General features: G+C 38.8%; 1 protein-coding gene across 1 annotated transcript in view; it reads left to right on the top strand.

The window, feature by feature from the left end:
- The first annotated feature begins 3,112 nt into the window (after window positions 1–3,112).
- Window positions 3,113–20,866, top strand: part of Hnmt (histamine N-methyltransferase) — a 32,219-nt gene continuing 14,465 nt past the window's right edge. Inside the window, exons 1-2 of the mRNA XM_051167014.1 lie at window positions 3,113–3,513; window positions 6,037–6,089. Coding sequence (XP_051022971.1) covers window positions 3,377–3,513; window positions 6,037–6,089 — 190 coding nt within the window. The 5' untranslated portion in view covers window positions 3,113–3,376. The remainder of the gene's footprint in view (window positions 3,514–6,036; window positions 6,090–20,866) is intronic.

The raw sequence follows: 20,866 nt of genomic DNA, 5'->3' as shown, positions 1-20,866 counted from the left end.
TGCTATGAACATGATTGAGCAAGTGTTGTTGCTGTGTGGTGGGGCATCTTTTGAGTATATGCCCAGGAGTGGTATAGCTGGGTCTTGAGGTAGCACTAGTGCAATTTTCTGAGAAAGCACCAGATTGATTTCCAAAGCGGTTGTACAAATTTGCACTCCTACCAGCAATGGAGCGCTGTTCTTCTTGCTCTATATCCTTTCCAGCATGTGCTGTGACTTGGGTTTTTGGTCTTAGCCATTTTGACAGATGTAAAATGAAATCTCAAGAGTCATTTTGATTTGCATTTCCCTGATGATTAAGGACTCTGAGCATTTCTTTCTTTCTTTCTTTTTTTAAAAATTTCTTTTATTTTGTTTGTTGTTGTGGTTGTTGTTGTTTAAGTTGTTTATAGGACGGAATCTTGACCATCATGAATCTGTTTTTTGTTTGTATGTTTATTTTTTTTTAACAATGTAACTTTTTAAATTAAATATATTTTACATATACATTTATATTATTACACACATATATAATAAACTACCTACAGCAAGAAGAACCATGACACAATCAGGGATTACATAAATGTTACATTCTTAGTGTTTTGGTTATTCATATTTGGCAGCCTTGAAGAAAACATCTTTCCTATCTTGGTGTGTCTAAAATTCTGAATGTAAATCAGTGTTTATCATATCTGTCATTACCAACTTAAAACATCTATTTAGACCTAAAAACATCTTAACCCCTAAACAACTAAGCTTAATTGTAAAACTAAACTATCTGATCTTCAATCCTATTAGAGACTTGAGAAGGAATAAACTTGATTACCTGAATACACAGGCGGTGCAAGTTAGCAGCTCCCCAAATGAGAGGATAACAGAGACGGTTTGCTACCTGAACAGTCACCCAAAACTCTCTTAGTGTTGGAACATCGTCTTCAGCCTTCTAGTCTAATGTGAGGTATTGTAGCCATATAACTCAATTATAATGCAAAATTTCCTTTCAATGCAAAGTTTACTTCCAGTACTTTGAAAGTGCCATTGCAGGCTGTTTAGAATAAATAAGTTATACAAGTTAATTTTTAGTTGATCAAATCGTGGTCATCTCAGTTACTAGCCCATTTTTATAACGAGAATATACATCTTAGGTACAACAGACAGATATGATTCTATAGAAAGACAATGTAAAATAGTTAGATAAGGTCTACAAAAGCCTCAGAGGCATATAGAATATGGTAATTAAAAATGTTTTCATTATTTTAAAGATCCACTGACAATGAGACAGGTTAACTCCTGGCAACACCCAGCCTACCTCAAAGAGGATGATGAGCATCAAAAAACCTCCTTATGGAGATGGCTTCAAATGTGGCAAATAAGCCACTGGGCAAAGTGTCCTCGTTTCTACCACAGACAGAATTCTGCCTAAAAAGAGGCAAGCTTGGATGCAGGCAGAGTTGACAGCCAAACTCTGCCAAAACAGTGTAAGCAAGCTCCTAATATTTCCTGCCTCACAAATATGTCTGTCAGATACATTGGGCCAGAAGGCTGAAGATGATACTCCAACATTATAGTGAGTTTTGGGTGACTGTTCAGGTAGCAAACTGTCTCTGTCATCTTCTCATTTGGAAAGCTACTAACTTGCACTCCCGGTATACTCAGGTAATCAAATGTATTCCTTCTCAAGTCTCTGATGGGGTTGAAGACCAGATAGTTTAGTTTTACAATTAAGCTTAGTTGTTTAGGGGTTAGGATGTTTTTAGGTCTAGATAGATGTTTTAAGTTGGTAATAATGAGATATGATAGATAATTGATTTACATTCAGAATTTTAGATGCACCAAGATAGGAAAGAGATTTTCTTCAAGGCTGCCAAATATAAATAGCCAAAACACCAAAAGTGTAACATTTATATAATTCCTGATTGTGTCATGGTTCTCCTTGCTGTAGGTAGTTTATTGTATATATGTATAATAATATAAATGTATATGTCAAAATTATTTAATAAAAGAAAAAGAGGGGGAAAAGTGTCTTGATAATGTTCAAAACCAACAATTCAAGTTCTAAGCAAACAGCACCCTTGAACGTAGTGCTTAGAAGTTCTTCATACGTTTTGGGTGTAAAAATATTTCTGCTTGTGTGTGTATGTGTTCAAATGTAGCATTTTTGTCTTTTCTTTTTGAGATTATTTGCATAGTGTTTGTTTAGTTCAGGCAAACTGAGATGGCAGTACTATCTAGGAGGTCCAAGGAGATAGGCTTGGATTGAATATAAAGATTTTTATGAAAGCACGGATGCTAGGGCGTAAGACATTCCCCAGCCCGTCCACATTTCACTGCCATGCTTTGAGCAAACCACTCAGTCTCTTCAGATCCCAGTCTTCTTAGATCCACCTGGTAAGGAAAGAGATGGAGACCGGTGACAGTACAGCGCATCCCAGTGGTGCAAGCCACCAGCTTTGTCATTGCTAATGTAAACGCATAAGCAGATTTGTAACCATTTCTGAAGACAGAAGCCTTTGTGGAACTTGTCAGGAGATCAGTTAGGCATCTGTTACTGTCTTCATTAGCTAACTACCACACAGAGATAAAAGTAGGACTTAAGATGAGTGGTAAAGGACCTGGGATGAAACTTTCAGTTTCCAGAGGCTCAGGAGGTAAGAGCTCCTGTGTGCTAAGCCTTTTGTGGGACTAGGGAAGGCCTCCTACTACCTTAAACTTAGCTAACAGCTCTCATGCTCCTCTTTGACTTAAAAAATTTCCTGATTTGTTCCAACAAATCGACCAACATTTGAAGCAGTTGCGATTAAGAGTCTTAAGCTAAAATACGTGAAGGCTGGGGACTTCGGCACAACAACCACTCAGCCAGATGTTGGTTGGTTGTCTATTTTAGCAGTTGCAGGTTTCTGAAAATCATATATAGCTTCGTGGCATCCTGGTCAGTCTAAAAGCTGACCATTTTTGCATTAAAAACAAAACAAAACAACGAAAACCCCCTTTCCTACTTGGAACGAACTAGTGACAGCTGCAGGGAAAAAAACAAAAAACAAAACAAAACAAAAAACAGGAAGTGCTTGGAATGCTTTTACAGCTTTTCCGAGCTGCTGCTGGGCTGCTTTACAGCTGCACAGCTGCACAGGGAGTAAAGTATCAGCCGAAAGTCCTGAACGAACCGTGACTCGCCCGAGCTCTATCTGTTTGCTAGTTTTGGATGCATGTCAAATGCAAAGCAGGTTTAAGCGCTGTCACTTAGTTTTTATTCATGCGTTTTTTTTTTTTAAACTTATTTTAAGGCGTGGTTTCGGAGCCGGCGGGGTTATAGAAACTGGTGGGGGAAGGGAGAGAAAGAGGAAAGAGAAGGAACAAGGAAGAGGGGAAGTTAAACGTCTTTACTAGGGAACTCAACATGGCATCTTGCATGAGGAGCTTGCTTTCTGACCACAGCAGATACGTTGAATCTTTTCGGAGGTTTCTAAATCATTCCACGGAACACCAGTGCATGCAGGAATTCATGGACAAGAAGCTGCCAGACATAATAGCAAGGTAACACAAAGAAGCGTTTCTTTCCAGCGACAAACCTGTGGGTGGAAGATAGGTAGGTAGAATGCAGCCCAGGGGCAGATAGAGGTGGAGGGGACCCCGGGATTAGATTTGTAGCCGACCACAGCTGCCTGCCGCGGCTCGGCCTTGCCTAAACCCGCTGGCCTTGCTCCTAATGCAGCTCTGCTTGCTTTAAATAGGCAGGGACTGATTTCCTGCTGCATAGCTGGCAGCAAGGGCTAAGTGTTAACCATTTGAAGGCTTTAAAAGCAAAAGCCCAACCTTATTTGGAAAAAGATAAGATACAAATCGTTAAACTCAGATTTTTTTTTTCCCCCTAGCACGCTTTCAAATTGTAGGTTTCCAAAATACGGATTCTGGTATTCTTTTCCTTAGACTCAGATACAAGTAATGGCAGAATGCTGTTTACTCCAGAGCGTAGAATTTGTGCTCCGCAATTCTAATAACCTCGATTTAAATTCATTTCCCTTATCTATTATTATCACTCTCCCCCAAACTCTTTTCCTTTCAACTTAGCATCAATATGATCCTGAAAAAGAAGATTATTTTACCATTATCAGGGAGGCTGGTTTCTACCCTTCTCAGAGACTCCTTTATTTATCACTTAGTTTTGATTAATGCGTTCAATTTGTCTCAAAGCTGATAAGCATTATTGAGGTGACAGAAGGAATCCATTCACCTATGGGGCGAAGTTGTTGACTCCTCCTTCAGGAAGTAGCTATAGGAACAGATTAAGAAGTGACTGACTGTGGACCTAGTTTGCGAGCAACAAAGAAACCTGTTGTTTTATCTTCTACTGTCTGAATTTCTGTCAGGAGTTAGTCCCGTGTGGCAGCACTTCTGCCCAACCAGAGCAGACATGTTGGACAAGTACAGAGTGTTATATGCCTGTTTCTCCTCCTCCTCCTCCAAACTTGAGTCATTTCCCCAGCCTTGTGTATTGTGTCTGTCTTAACAAGGTGCATTAGTTGACATGTAATAGGATAAAGGGCATAAAAATTAAATCATGGGCTCTGGGCTCCACCCGATGCACACACAGATGCCACTAAGTATAAAAATACTAAAGCAGACACCAAGTAGACAGTTTTATCTGAAATCATAATTTACTTCTTTGGACCTTTCTACTCATTTCTTAATATATGGGTTATGGGTTACTTTCTCACTGTGTTTTCAGTTTGGATTGTACACATTCAGAGCTTAGCTTAGCCAGGTCCTTGCTTTACTTTACCACACAGCACAGACTGAAAATGTGCTGAGCCCAGTCTACATGGAACGTTGACTGTAGAACTTGTGAAAGATGAAATTTCAGTTATGCCCTCTGATTTTAAGTTGAAAGTAGTCTTATTCTTTTTTTTTTTTTTCAAATGTAGTTCCTAGGATAGGTATACAATAAACACATAATATTTATTTGTTTATTGAAAGGAGAACAGGAAGAAGGATGTGGAAAAAGACACCACAGAGGCAGCATGAACCACAAATCCTTGCCTGGGCTTTATTTATATCTTCAGTGTACAATGCCCACAGAGATTGACAGAGCTGTGTTTTATGCTTAATAATAAGAAATAAGGCAATAAGATACCAAAATGCCAGGCAGTGGATATTATATTAAATGAAGTTTATTAAGTGAGCATGGGGAGAGAAGGAAAGGGGGGAGGGGTACCCCAGAGAGAGAGAGAGAGAGAGAGAGAGAGAGAGAAAAGAAGAAGAAGAAGAAGAAGAAGAAGAAGAAGAAGAAGAAGAAGAAGAAGAAGAAGTAAGAGATAGAAAGGAAGGAAGTAAGGGGTAAGGGAGGGAGGGGCAAGGTAGGCCTGCCCTTTATAGACTGGGCAGGGCTGGCCACGCCCCCGTGGTAGGTATGTAATGACCTCACAGGTAGGTGGACCAAAGCAGAATCCTAACACTATGTGTTCTTGTTTTTTAGTCTCCAAAGAAATGCCACTCTTTACATGTAAGATGTGTATAGTGGTGCTTCTGTCTCCAAGTTCAAGAAAGAAATGGAGCCTGTTGAAGGAGAACCCCTCCCCTTCCCCCAGGCAGGAAAATAGCAGCAAATGACCTTGCAGGTATAATTTTGGAGAAAATTTTGGTTGAGATTGTTAATTAGGTGAACCAAAGGTTTTTGATTGCCGGACTTCAATACTTTCATAGCAGGGCTGAGGCAGAATGGTGAAATAAGGGAACAGGCCTTGGTGTCTGGCTTTAGGCTGGTAATCTAATGATTTTTAGCAAGGCAGAAGGAATGAGGGAGAAGGCCAGGCCCTGCCAGAACCGTGCTTGCCAGACTCGAGCTGACTAGAGTCCTTTTGCCCGAGTTTTCAGGTACTCTAAAAAGAGAAATAGGAATAAATGAGGAGCCGCAGACATGCCTGGCCGCTTCTGTGCCAGCCTCTTGGCCATTCATGCGTTCGTCTTTTGCTTTTCAATCGACTTGACAGGAAGTGTTGGCAAAACACCTTTCATGGGTTTCTTAAGTTATATAATTTTGTTTGTTTGCTTGCTTTTCAGGATTGGAGAGGCAAAAGCAGAAATTAAGATTCTGAGCATAGGTGGAGGTGCAGGTATGAATAATACATGTAAATTTCTATTCTACTGTAGGCACGATGGTATTTGATAGTAACATTGTTCATATCTAGAAATTACTTTCCTTTGCTCTTGTAAAAGATCAAAGTTGTAAATGCAAGCAACATCATTCAACTCAAATTAATTGCTCTCAATAAGTTTATAAACTTTAGGATATTAGACTTCATTATAATTTATAGGGTAGGTACGAGATGAGATTTTCTTATTCTTTTTGTAAGTGGAAAACTTAGAAAATGATCACTGCTACTGGTTCATGTGAGGACTGGAAACTTTCACCAGAATGCAAATTGATGCACAGCTCCCTCCAATAAAAATATCTCAAAACGGGCAAAACATACTTAATATCATCATTAATTTACAGTATTGTAGCCCCATATCTGAAGTGAATTGGCCTCACTGCTCCCTTCTTCTGAATGAGTTCTAAAAGTATATTTAATGATTCAAAGTACTTTCTTACCTGTATTTTACCACCATCACTTGGTCAATTTTTTAAAAGGTATATTTACTAATTTTGTGTATATGAGTACTCTATTTGCATGAACACTTGCACACCAGAAGAGGGCTTCAGATCCCAGTTGTGAACCATGATGTGGTTGCCAAGAATTGAACTCAGGACCTCTGGAAAAGCAGACAGTGTTCTTTACATCTGAGCCATCTCTCCAGCCTGGTCTTATTTTTAATTTTTAATTCTAGAAGAAAAATACTAACTCTGCAAAAGCAGATTGATATATGTGTCACTTGTAACTACCCTAATGAACTGTGTAACTTTGACTCAGCTGAGGTTTTTCTCATTAGCAAAATGGAAACACTAGTGTTATCTAGTCTTATCTATAGAATTGTAATAAGAAAGCATTTATAAACTGCTGAGCATATGCTATTCCTCCTGGAAAGCAAGGATTTTTGCCTCTCTGAAACACTAAAGTAACAAATTTGTTTCATTTTGAAGGTATTAGTCATCTTTGACTTAATATGTTAATATAAAACATACTGACATAGCTATGATTACAGCCTAGTAGGTGGAAACTGCGTTGACGCTTGCAAACGTCTTTGAGCCTGTTAAACACAAGTGTGTGGTGCAATGTGAATGAGATGGAGTGGAGCCCATATTAACACAAAGGGAATAAGGAGCCCTTCAGTGAAGAAGAACAGCTAGCCTATGGTGGCATTATTTATTCAGTTTTCATAAAATTTACTGTGCTATAATATAATAAATGCTAACCCTAAAATCCTGTTTGCTCTGTTATCTTTAACCACACAGATAGAGAGAGCAGCAAGGCCAAGTCAAGAGGGCTACTGTCATTAATCATGCTATAGGGAATGCTTACGCTATGATATTGTATTCCGGTTACTGTCTTACTATAAGCGCAGAAGATTGTAACAGAGATGGACTGCCCAAACACTATTCTGTTAATTCATTTACTAAAAAGAGTCATTTCCAGTTTGTTGCATATGAGTCTCAGATACCCTTCAAGCATCAGGACTATGATTTCATATTGTCATGTGTGTTTTAGAGCTTATGAAAAGTTCTACAAGAAACAATAATTCAAAACAATCTCCATCATGACCCAGTTAATTGTCATTAATATAAAATTAGTTGAATTTCTAATGCAAATGTATCCACATTCTTTCTCTTTAGTTCTTTCTTTTTGATCTTTGTTTCCTTTGAGACAGGTCTTCTCTGTGGAGCCCTGGATGTCCTAGAACTTGCTCTGTAGAACAGGCTGGCCTTGAACTCAGAGATCGGCCTGCCTCTGCCTTCCACGTTAGTGCTGGGGTTAAAGGCTGCACTACTATCCCCAGCTATGGGTTCACATTCTCATGAGCTACCTTATAGAGAATACTTGGCCTGTACATCAATTCTTCACATTAAGATGCACCTAGGCACTAATGGAATTCATCAAAGTAAAGGGAAGGATCCTTTGAGTCCTATTGTTGGAGGCTGAACATTGTATTGATACCAGACTCTATCTTGGAGAAAATATGGAATCTTCTTAGACTTATTCTTCATAAGAAACTGCTCAGAAACATAAGAAGTTGAAGAAAAATTCAAATTAAAATACAGAGTTTGAGCCTGACTTGCTGCACAGGATGTGCGTCGGAAGAGGGATAGTCTTACACAGCGAGTATATTCCAGACGCTATATTTTAACCAGAAAAGTTAAAGTTAAAATTGAGGGTTGTCTTCTATGCTGGAGAAATATAGTATATACTTAGCTTTCATTAACCAAATGAAGTAAATAAGTAGTACATTTAACGATTGCTTGAACAAGGTGTCCTTGTTATGAATAAGTGGTATTTCATGTAGTTTCAATTTTCACATTGCAAGTAGGTAAATGCTTATCTGACAAACTCCTTGCCTTAGAGAAGCTGTTCCGTTCATGTTTTACTATCTTCAGTTAAGAGGTTTATATCAACCTTGAACCTGGTTGTCCTTCCAAATCAGTCTCTGAACTCTAATCTCTTGCAAGTGCAGCCGTTGATCTTAGTCTTTACTTTGTGCCCAGTTCCCACTGTTTAATTCACAGGATCTCACCAAAGTCTTACCTCACCAGAGTCTGGTTTTACTGTTCCGATGTCCTGTTCTCAGATGCGTAGGCAGCTTCAGCTGACTTTCTACATACCTCTGGTGAAAATGCTCTTTCCATTCAGAGCACTGACACCGTTTCTCCCAGCACATTTGAGAAACGCATACCCAGAGCAAACAAACTAAAAACTCCCTAAGTGGAATTGCTACTTATCATGAGTGATTGTCCTCAGAGCCAAGCAACTGCCATCTGGGCCATTCACCTCTTTCTCTTGCAAAAAAAAATCATCCTAGCTGGCCTTGTTGACAGTTTACACTACCTGCCCTCCCTGTACCCACCTCCGGTATTTAATTGCTCGTTACCAACTGGCAAGTTTGTACATGGCACAGATGAGAGTTTAGAATATATATATGTATACACACATATATATTAGAATCTATATATTCATATATGTGATCTATTATGCACATATATGTCAAGGGGAAGACTAGAGAGGGGTCCGTCTAGGTGGCTGTGGGACTCTCTCCCTCCTGCTGACGGAGGCTTTCCGGGTGTGGCCAGAGGAGAAGGCGTGGCCACATCCCAGTGAGTAACCAACCCCTCACCTTTGCTCTGCAGCCAGGAAGCTCAATATTTTCATTAGGAGGCGGGAGAGACCTTAGTTTCATCTCCTTCTGGGAAGGAATTTTAGCGACACTGCTTTATACCATTTAGTGCTCATGTTCTTGGGTTATTTATTGCTTTCAGAAATATGAGAAGGGTGTATGCCTATGCACACTTGTTATTATTATTATTTTTTAGAAACTAGTGTTTATGTCAACATATGATTCATATGTCTGAATGAGCTAATTGCAAGATGAAGTTATAATATATAAGATCAGGCTTATTGGAAGCAGCTCTTGGCCACCATGCAGGTGGGGGAGGGAGAGAGGGAGAGAGCCGGGGAGGGAATGAGAGAGGGGCACGCGGGAGATGCACAGAGAGAGAGGGGGGGGTCGGGAGATGCAGAGAGAGAAGAGATATAGAAAGAGAGAAAAGAGCAGAGGAGAGAGAGAGGTGGGGGCACAAAATGTCTGGATTATACAGTGAAGATCCTCTCGGATAGGGGAAGGCCGGCCTCTGGGCTAGAGAATTCAGGGTAGAGGGTAGGGTATGCCATCCATGCCCTGCAGCAGGTAGGAGCCTAGGGAAGCCTGAAATCAAACTACCCTTTATGAAAAATGTAAGATTTGAAAGATCTCATTACATTTTTACTTATAATCCAAGCAATTATTAGGGATCTATAATAGTTCAAAAGAAAGGAAATTGATGGAAAACTTCTTCGAGTAGTCTTTAAGTAATTTTCTACATTTGTAGCTCTGTTATCTACAAATTATATATCCTAGTGATGGAGAAATGTGTGAAAACAAATAGGTGAATAAAAAAGAAAGGAAATCACAAGGAAGACAAATAATGGGCAAAAGCCTAGACTGTGTAACTTTTATAGAGCCAGAACTGAGGAGTAGTTTATGTATGCGTGCATGCCTTAACGAGAAGCAGTGAGCAGCCCGGAGTGTTTTTATTGTTGTTTGTTTTCAGGGTTTCTATAAGTCATTTCACCTTGACTTCAGCAATTGCTTTTAGTTTTTTAGACTAGTAACATTTTTTTACTCTAAATCTGATAGAATTTGCTTTTTGGTCCATTTCAACATTGATGTTTCCTTAAATTAAAATTAAGCCTGGTAGGGCTTCATAATCATTAAATTTTTATGAGTGTTGTTTCATGCTAGGTGGTGCATAGAAAACAAGAAATCCATAGTCTTTTTTGGTAAGGGGAAATGCTACTAATTTATAATGCTACAAACCTACCACTTATGCCTGGAAAATGCTCCAAACAGAAGTTATTGGCAGTCTGTTTTTGCTATGGAATTTGCATATATGAGATTTAATTTTTCAGTTATTGTATTCAAGTATCAGAAAGTATTCCAAGAATTAGAACTAAATTGAACAGTCTAATTCTACCCATTTTTAAATTTGTATTCCCAGTACTTTATGTATAGGTGGTATGAACCATCTCATAATTTTTCATAATAATTTTGCTGTTACTTGTTGAGAGCATTTGGGTTAGGCAAGTCTTTGTTGTACAACACACAGATGGCAGCATTTCTATAGAAGATAAAAAAATAGGGAAAGTGTAATCCACCATCATTTTACAGATTAATAATCTGAGCATTATTAGGTAGAATAAAGCCCAGAGTGCAACAACTTGTACAGAATCGATGCAAATATTATTAACCTGATAAAAGACAGAATGAATGGTTTAGTAATCATCAAATATTTGAAAATATGATTTCTAGGACTGGTGAGATGGCCCAGTGGTTAAAAGCACTGTCTGCTCTTCCAGAGGACCAATGGCAGATCGCAACGGTCTGTAACTCCAGTTCTTAGGGGGATCTGACAGTATATGCAGGCAAAATACCAATGCATGTGAAATAAAACTAAGTAAATTTAAAGAAATTTGAATAAGAGAAAATATGATTTTAGTAGCTTTTAAATTTTATCTCCTTTCTCAAACAAAATGTGAAGAGAACACAGAAGTTTATTGATTTATACTGTTATGTAAGCAAATGGGCTGACACGTCTTTTAAGTTAGGACAACAGTGGAATAGGTATAATTAGAGTGGGGACTAGATGGCCTGGGGTGTCTGTTGGGCTTAGAAAACATTGTAATGGTAGTGCTACGTCTTTCCAGTCATACTAGTGTGTGACCTGCTCTGACTAAGGCGACAAAGGTAGACTGGCCATGAACAGAAATACCTCTTAGCCCGTACAGGCTCATTGTGATAACTTAGGCTCTGGCCAGTTGTTTTACAGAGAGAGAAACTCCAAGTTGAGTTGTTTGGATAAAGGGGGTAGATTTACAATTTAATATACCGAAACAGTTATCTTTACCCAGACCAGTGCAGCTTTTCCTGAGAGACGTTAACCAGGGTAAACACGCCTGTATGGTGCAATTATTCTTTTTTCTGATAAGAGGCACAGGACTTAATTAGTGGCCGTCAGCCAAGGTTCTGACCTCTTCAACTGCCTGGCAGAGGCATGCATGCTCTTTTTTTTTTTTTTTTTTTTTAGCTAAGTTTCACTTTTGTGTAACCAGTTTTAAAGCGAGTTTATTGATGAATCTTTTGTCGCACTGGTTTCTTACTTCCATTTCTTCACTAGGACATGGCAAAAAGCAAAGGTTAGTGTTTTTTGTATCTAGATCAATAAATTGAGAATGATGGAAACCAGAGTTTGGAGGTGAGCAAGCAAGAAAAATTAAACTGTATTTATTGCTGCCTTCATATATTTCCTGTGAAAAACCTGAAAAAATGTCTGTTCCCAGAAATTGAAAGCCCAAGAAAGTGATTTTTCAGTTCACTTTAAGAATTTGCCGATAACTAAACTTGCTTGGAAGTAGAAGCACACTTCTAGAGAGGTTGAATCATCTGTTGTTTCATGAGTGCTATCATACAGTGGGGGGAAAACCCCAGCCTGTTCATATGCATTAGAAAAGGGCTTAGGCACTGACATCTTGAATGCTTGTGCCATTAGAATTGCTTGTTGTCCAGTGATCTATGGTTTTATGAGTAGCTTTTTAGGAAAAAGGGATGCCCCTCTCCACTCACATGACTGTCACTATGTTTAGTTCTTTTGAAGACGTGAAGTTTTTTTTAACTTAATTTTTTTTTCATTTAATATATTTAGATAATATTTTTTTCTCTCCCATGGGCTTCTAGATATGCACCCAACCTTTAGGCAAGGTTTTAATTATATATAACTTCAAATGGTTCAAATTTGAATTATTAATATATAGCAAAATAGCAGTTGTTATGTTCTGAGAAAGATGTAGACCTTGGTGATACAGTCTATAAGATTTAGGATTGTCTACAAGTATATTACACATTTGGGAGAATGGAGCACAAGAGTATATGACATTGGAGTCTGCTTTAAAGGCAGAGCAAGCAAAATTCTTTGAGCTAATTAAATAAGGCTTGAAATAGAAAAAATGATAATGGATAAAATAAAGAAAAAAATCATCATTAATAAATTAAAAGACTATATTTGGGTTGGAATGATGTCTTATTGGTTAGCAGCCACTGCTGGACTTCCAGAGGACCTGGGCTGGATCCCCACCACCCACATGGGAGCTCACAACCTTGGTAACTGCAGTTCCAGGGGATCTGAGGACATGGCACACATATGTTGCACAGGTGAACACACACCAAATAATAAAATAATTTTTAAAATTAACAATATTATATACTTAGAAAAGCAGATAAATTCAGGTATGTAGCTATAGACACACACACACACACACACACACACACACACACACACACACACACATGGATTATGATGTGGTATTGTAGTTTTCCTGAAATACAGATTTGTAGTTTGCAGCTCCTTGTACCTGTTGGGATATAGTCTATTAATTAATGAATGGGGTTCTACATGACCTTTGCTATTAAATAAGACACTACAATATAGTATACAAACATTCGGGTGGCAGAAAGCTCAGCAACAACAACAACAGCTATAACCAAAACCAACCAACCAACCAACCAAAAGCAAAAACAACCTGTAACGTTAACAGTAGTTAAATCTTTGTAAGCACAGTAATTTGAAAAGATGTTCTGTATAGTAATTTGTTTAGCGCATTTGATTAGTACACTTGTTTATGCTCACACATATTTGGAATTTAGTACCTGCTCAAATTCCACAAAAGAATTAACAGAGAAAACCAGTTTAAAATCATTATAAGATGTCCAGACCCTAAAATTGTTCATTTGCTCTGCTATTTACAAAGGAAGAAGAGAAGACTTGGAAAGTTTGATTTATTGAAGTACAGCTACTTATTATTTCTCTCTTTCTCATGGGAAAAGTTGTAGACTTTTAAAAATGAAGATATTTAATACCATCTCTTGATAAGGCTTTAGTAAATGCAAACAACTTTATGTGTGTATATGTTTTAAATCTCAGAATGTCAAAAATAAGTTGCCTACTTGTCCCCTTCCAGAGTAAGGACTAACAGTGTTTGCATGTGAGTGGAAACAGCAAGCAGCCTGCCTTGCTTTCCTCCTAGAGCAGGTCCATGGCTCCCAAGTGTCATCTATTTACTCCTGAATGTGCTATGAATTTGTTTGGTAATTCAAGTCTCTCTTAATTTCTTTCATCTCTGAGCATCTCTCTCATCCAAGAATATAGGTCTTGAAAGCATTCCCTTATGATAAACTCGTTATCTTTGGTGTTGTAGTGTTTGTGAGCATACTACCCGAGGCTGCCTAGCAGACTATGACCCTACTCTGCCTAGCAACCTATGACCTCATGACCTACCACTAGGAGTGGCCCTTCCCAGGATTATAAAAGCACAAGCCCACCTTATCTCTCTCTTGTTTCTCTCTTCCTTTCTTGCTCTCTTACCTGTCTCTATTTCTCTTCCTCTGTCTCTCTGTCTCTGTTTCTGTCTCTCTCTCTGGGGTGCTGCCTCTTCTTCTCCCATGCTCATATAAATAATTTCTCCATATCATATATGTTGTGTGGTACATATTTCATAATTCATATTTAAAAGTGTTCCTTTGCTCTACTTGGATTCTGTTAATTTATTTTTCTCTTTCCTTCTTTTGGTTATTTTGGCTAAGGGTATACCAATCTTCTTTATTTTCTCAAAGAAACAGCTCTTAGATTCATTGATTCTTTGTTTTGACTTTTTTGTTTGTGTCTATTTCATTACTTTCTGCTCCAGCTTTATTATTTCTCATCATCATATGGGTTTGGATTTGGTTCTCTTGATTTATATCACTAAGTTATTTATTTGTGCTCTTTCTGATTCTATTGTGGGTGCTTAGAGCTATACACTTTCCTCTTAAGGCCACATTTAATATGCCCGTAAATTTGGTTGGTGTTGTGTTTTCTTTTCAGTTATTACCAGGAATCTTTTATTTTCCTTCTTGACTTTTCACTTTAACCCAGTCATCACTCAGTATTATACTATTTAATCTCTGTGAATGTGTGTAATTTCTAGAGTCTTTTGCTGTTGGTTTTGAGGCCAGGATACACAGTTTCACTGTATTTGTTGAGATTTGTTTTGTGTTCTAGAATTGGTTTATTTTAGTTCTACAGGCTGCTACATAAAAATATTCTTTGGTATTTGGGTGGAACAGTCAGTCTCTTGACATCTGTTGTATTGATTCGATATACAATATTATTTATGTTCTACTCTTTATTTTTCTTCAGATGACACATCTGGTTTGGTAAGTTAACTGTGTCTCCAAGTCAGGTTTTTAATGGGATGAGCCCCAGTCTATGATTAGAATTGTAATGTCTCCTTATCTGTTTCCCTGGTCAAAATGTTTCTTAAAAAAACAAAAACAAAAACAAAAAAAAACCAAAACAAAACAAAAAACTGTTCTTCTTCTTCTTCTTCTTCTTCTTCTTCTTCTTCTTCTTCTTCTTCTTCTTCTTCTTCTTCTTCTTCTTTAAGTCTTATTTGTCAGCTGTTAGAATAGTGACACCCATCCATTTCCTGGTCCCATTTGCTTGGAATACATTTTCCCTCTATTCCTCTCCAAGGTGGTGCCTCCCCCGAGTTGTATGAATTTCTTATAGGCAATAAATAGTTGGATTTAAAAAAAAATCCATCCAACTAAGTTGTATGTTGTGATTGGGGAGTTGAGGCCATTGACGTTTAAAGTTATTATTGAAGGTAGTATTCAGTGTTGCTGTTTCACTGCACTGTTTTGCTGTTTGTGTTCTTAAGCACATTTTGTGTTTCAGGAATTACAGCCTCACTTATTTTCTTCCTAAGATCTCATGGCTTTGCTTATTCCTCTCCAGTCTGAAGTGTCTCTTAACAGTATTATGTCGGGCTGGTTTGGTGAACATGAATTCCTTTAGCCTTTTTATAATACAACATGGAATTTTTTTTCCCTTCAAATGATGATAGTTTTGATGTCCAAAATTGTCTAGGTTGGCCTCTTTGGTGTTTTAGAACATGAAGTACCATGCTCTAGGCTCATCTTGCTTTTAGAGTTTCCACTGAAAAGTCAGCTATTATTCTGATGAATTTTCTTTTCTACGTGACTTCTGACTCTTCTGTGGCACTTTCAAATTCTTTTTATATATAGTGTTTTACTTTAACACGACACTGAGAGTCTTTTCTTCTGTATGTGCTGTGTATTAGTGTATTGTGTGTTTCCTGAATCTCCATGGCTATGCCTTTCATTAATTTAGGGAAGTTTTCTTTGATGCTGTTGAAAATCTGGTCAAGTCCATTGACCTGGCACTCTTTTTATGGTACTCTGTCTATAATGAATACATTTTGTCTTTGCATGGTGTCCTGAATATTCCTTTCCTGTATTTTCAAAAAGTCATTATTTTCTTTAATTAATAGGTTCAATTCCTCTGCTTTATCGTCAAGCCCCTATATGCTGTCCTCTACTTGGTCCGTTCTACTGTAAAGGCTCACCCTTAAGTTTTCTAATTGGATCTTTGAATTCTTCAATTTTGTCTTCATTTTCAGCTTGTGGAGGTTTTTTTTTCTTCTTCTTCTTCTTCTTCTTCTTCTTCTTCTTCTTCTTCTTCTTCTTTTTTTTTCTGTTACAGGATCTTTGATCCCAGTGTAATCCTTAAGATTGTGAACTGTAGAAACATGTCATTTGTTTCGTGTGGTTGATCGCTAACACTCACTGTTAGTCCAAGAGCTTTCTGTACACAGGGTTTAATAAAGTTAACCCCAGTCCAAGAGGTGGAGCAAGAAACCAGCTGACAGGGATTAAAGAGTGGGAAGGACTTTGAGTTGAGGGGTATTTAAGACAGCGTGGAGAAGTAGAAGGGCTCTTTGGCGCTTCTCTTGGCTTGGGCTTTTATCTTGGCTCCTTGGTCTTTGGCTTTTCAGGCTTTGAGCTAGCAAGTCTTTGGCCTTGGATTTTTTGACCTTTTCCTCCTGGGCTCCAGCTGAGCTAGTGAGCCTTTTTGTGCCTTCTCCACTAGGACATGAGCTGAATATGAAGGTCAGCTGGGTGCTTCCTCTGCCTCTCTGAGCTAGCAGGTTTTCACCACAACATCTGGCTCCTGAGTCTTTATTGGTAAAATAGGCCGATCAGGGATTTTTCAATTAAAACATTTTTCAGCATTTCTATATTTTTATTGTATTCCACTTTCAAATCCTGTATTGTGTTTGTATTTCATTCAGCAATTTGATTGTATTTTCTTGAACTTCAATTAAAGTTTATTTCTGTCCTCTTCATGTTCATCCATGTGTTTACCGGTGTCTTCTTTCTGAATTCTTTAAAGAAAGATACGATTATTCTTTTAAATTTTGTGCTCTTAAATTCATCTTGGTCATTGCCACTGGAGAAAATTTCTACATTACTGTTGGTCTCTGAGGTGGCTGTATTTTTTGGATTTTTCATATTGTTTGTTTCTGTACGGTGCTGGGGCATGTGGGTTTCTTTCATTTGGCTGCATATCTGATATGAAATTATGATCTGTTTGTTTGGCTGGAGATTTGGTTCTCTTTGTGTTGTTGCCAGAACATGGTTGATCTCATGTCAGGTAGGTGGAATGACCAGGTTGGTCCTTTACCTACTTAGTGTTGATTATTGATTGGAGATCCTGGCGTGATTCCAGTTAACTGGCAATTAGTATGATACAGAAGGCTTAAGGTTATTATAAGATTGCTCGGCTGAAGTCCAACAAAGTCCCCTGGTGCAGTTTCTAGCTCATGGAAAGGGGCCAGAACTCCCTGAAAAAGCACGGAAGAACATGGCTTCTGGCTGGACCTGAGTTTGCAGGGCAGCATTTAGGGTCTGAAGGGCAGCTGGACCTGGGTCAGATTAAGCAGGGTATTGTTTGGTTGTGGATCCTGTCAGGGCCTGGCCAAGAAAGCATGCAGAAATAGATTCTATGTTGGTTTTGAGAGGCAGAGTAGAGCAGGCAGCAGTGGCGTAAGACAAGGGTGCTGGGTTAGTTCCAGTTCCTGTAGGAGGTTGAGCAATAAGACTGGGGGGGGGGGATGAACTGAACCAGGAAAAGCTCACAGTTTGGCTCCCACTTGAGCCTAAAATCGTAATGTGGAGTGGGGAGTCCTTTCTCTTTTGTGTTATTGCATTATTCTTGGAATTGGATTGTTTTAGTCAGAACAAGGGCAACGCTATAGAACTGAAAAGAGAAAGCAAAGATTTGTTTATTAGGAAAACACATGATAGCCAGAGAAGGCAAATGAGGAATTTATAAAGACATAGTGACTATAGATGATAAACAGCTTATGTGAAAGGGTCCAAGATAACGCTTTTATGCATGTCTAAGTGTCTTAATGTGAATGTATGTACACCATATGTATGCCCAGTGCCTGCGAATGCTAGAAGAGGAAACAGGTATGTCAGGAACAGGGTGATCACAAGCCATCATGTAGATATTGGCAATCAAATTCTAGTCCTCTTTAAGGGCTTCAAAGGATGTTAACCACTGTGCCATCTCTCCAGCTCCATGAAATATGTTAGACTAAGCTGCAGTACCAGGAAAGACTTGAACTATTGCTTTTCATCTTCCTGAGAAAGAAGCACACATGAATCTTATTTTGTCTTTTAAAATTAATTTTTAGAAAAATATAATCTTACCCTTACCCTTCCATTTTTCTACCTCTAGTACCTCTTGTGTATTCCATCACACATACTTTGCTTCCTTTCAAAATCATGGCCTCTAATTATTATTGTTTTACACACACACACACACACACACACACACACACACTTATTATACACAATAAAAATATTTATAAAAATTATTTATTCACTTTGCATCCCAGTCATGGTCCCCTCCCTTCTCTCCTCCCAGTACCCCTCCCTCCCCCATCCGCTATTCCGTAGAAAAGGGTAGTTCCCCTACCCACCCACCCCAGCTCATCAAGTCACATGAGGATTGAGTTCTTCCTCTTCCTCTGTGGCCTGACAAGGCTGACCCATCATGAGGAAGTGACCAAAAAGCAGGCAACAGAGTCCATGTCAGATATCCCTGCTACCCTTAATAGTGGACCCACATGAATCCTGAGCTGCCCATCAGCTGCATCTATGTAGAAGACATGGTCCAGCCCATGCATGGTTCTTGGTGCTTCAGACTCCACAGGCCCCTCTGAGCTCTGGTTAGTTGACTTTGTTGGTCTTCTTGTGGACCTCTTGTCACCTCTAGTTTCTTTTATCCATCCACCCACCCCTGCCACTTTTCCACTAGACTCCCTATGCTTTGCCCAATTTTTGGCTCTGAGTTAGCATCTGTTTTGAACTGTTGATGGGTGGAGCCTCTCAGAGGACAACTCTGCTAGGCTCTGGTCTGCAAGCATAGCAGGGTATCATTAATAGTGTCAGGGGTTGGCTCTCTTCCATGGGGTGGGTCTTTGATTGGGCCAGCATCTGTCAGGCATTGCCTCAATCTCTGCTCTATGTTTATCCCTGCACATCTTATAGGCAGGCACTAAAAACATTTGCACACACATATGACACTAAATATACAAGTGCAACCTCCTCAGCCTCTTTAATGTTACTTTTATGTGTATATTCCGGCATGACCACTTTGTATTAGATAACCAATTAGGCGATTATCCCTAGGGAAAACTATCTCACCCACTTTCAATATCCCTTAGTTGCCCATGGTTCTTTGTGCCCCATGTTAGTTTGTGTCAGTGTTACGCTTCTTCTTTAGTTTTTTTGTTTTTGTTTTGTTTTGTTTTGTTTTGTTTTTTTTTAGGAGGCCATATTGTTGAGGTGTCCTGGATGAAGCTTTACTGCCTTTTTAGGAAGCACAATTTCATAGTAGCTTTCCTCTGGCTCTTATAATCTTCCTGTCCCTTCTTCCACAGTGCGTCCTAAGCCTTACGTGCATGAGCTGTTTTGTGGGTTTATCAGTTGGGCCTAGACATCCCACAATCAGCTGTTTCTTGCAGTTATGGTTTTTACCGTTTTTGGTTCTCTTTATTGGCCTTTGTCTGTTGTAAAGAGAAGATTCTTTGATGAGGGATGAATGGCTTTAGGGTAAATATTTACAAAAGAGTTAGGAATTCTGCTGGTTTAGTAAGTGTAGCAGGTTTCCTTTAGGATCCATGATCACACTAGCCTTGGTTAGTTGGCCAAGTTTCTTTTCTGTTGAACAGGCTTTACGTCCAATTAGAGAGCTATTGGTTACTGCTGAGATGTGCGCCACCACCGCCCCTTTATGAATATTGTGCCATTCTGGTCATTGTTATGGCTCCTAGGTGTTACAGCTCGGTAAGACTATTGGTTGTTTCCTTCCCTTGAAATCTTTTGGGTACTGTGAAAGCGAGTCCTCATCTTTTTTCTTTTCCTTAAAAATGCTTTAAAGATTTATTTACTTACTATGTATACAATACTGTGTCTGCATATACACCTGCAGGCCAGAAGAGGGCACCAAACCACATTACAGATGGTTGTGAGCCATCATGTCGTTGCTGAGAATTGAACTCAGGACCTCTGGAAGAACAGACAGTGCTCTTAACCTCTGAGCCATCTCTCCAGTCCAAAGAAGAGGCTGTCAATTCAGATCCTGCTCAAGTCCTCCAGGCCTTTTGAAGCATGTGGTGTCTTTAGCAGTAGTCTGGAAGGCAAACAAAGGCAATAGCAATGGGCTATAGTCCTTATTTTTCTTTTAGAGACAGGGTTACTCTGTGTATTCCTGGCTATCCTGGAACTCTCTCCATAGATCAGGCTGGTCTTGAACTCACAGAGAGCTGCCTGCCTCTGTTTTCCAAGTACTGGGATTAAAGACATGTGCCACCACCACCCAGCTGGACTGTATTGTTAGAGCTCTTGAAAAGAGCTTTCTCATGTCTGGTGTTTTTGTTAGTATAAGGCTTTTGCTAGGAGCATGATCAACCAAGTAGGATAATCCATTAAAACACACACACACACACACACACACACACTACATACATACATATATAATGTAATTTTAGATAAATAAGTATTAATATGATTCGTATTGCCTTCTCAGACTTTATTACTGATATTATACCCTCTTTTCTCTTTATCCTTCTGTATGGACCTCCTTGCCAAAACCCCAATTAAAGGTCCTGCACATTTTATCCATTTACCTCTTCAAATCACTTGCTAAAGAATTTAAATATTTATAAAACGAGAGTGAGTTCACTGGTTATCCACATGCTTCTCTCTAATATCAATGTCCTCCAGCCAGTTATATACT

The sequence above is a fragment of the Acomys russatus genome, chromosome 24 (assembly GCF_903995435.1).
Source record: "Acomys russatus chromosome 24, mAcoRus1.1, whole genome shotgun sequence".
In the NCBI taxonomy this organism is placed as follows: Eukaryota; Metazoa; Chordata; class Mammalia; order Rodentia; family Muridae; genus Acomys; species Acomys russatus.
This window is presented reverse-complemented; position numbering and strand designations above follow the sequence as displayed.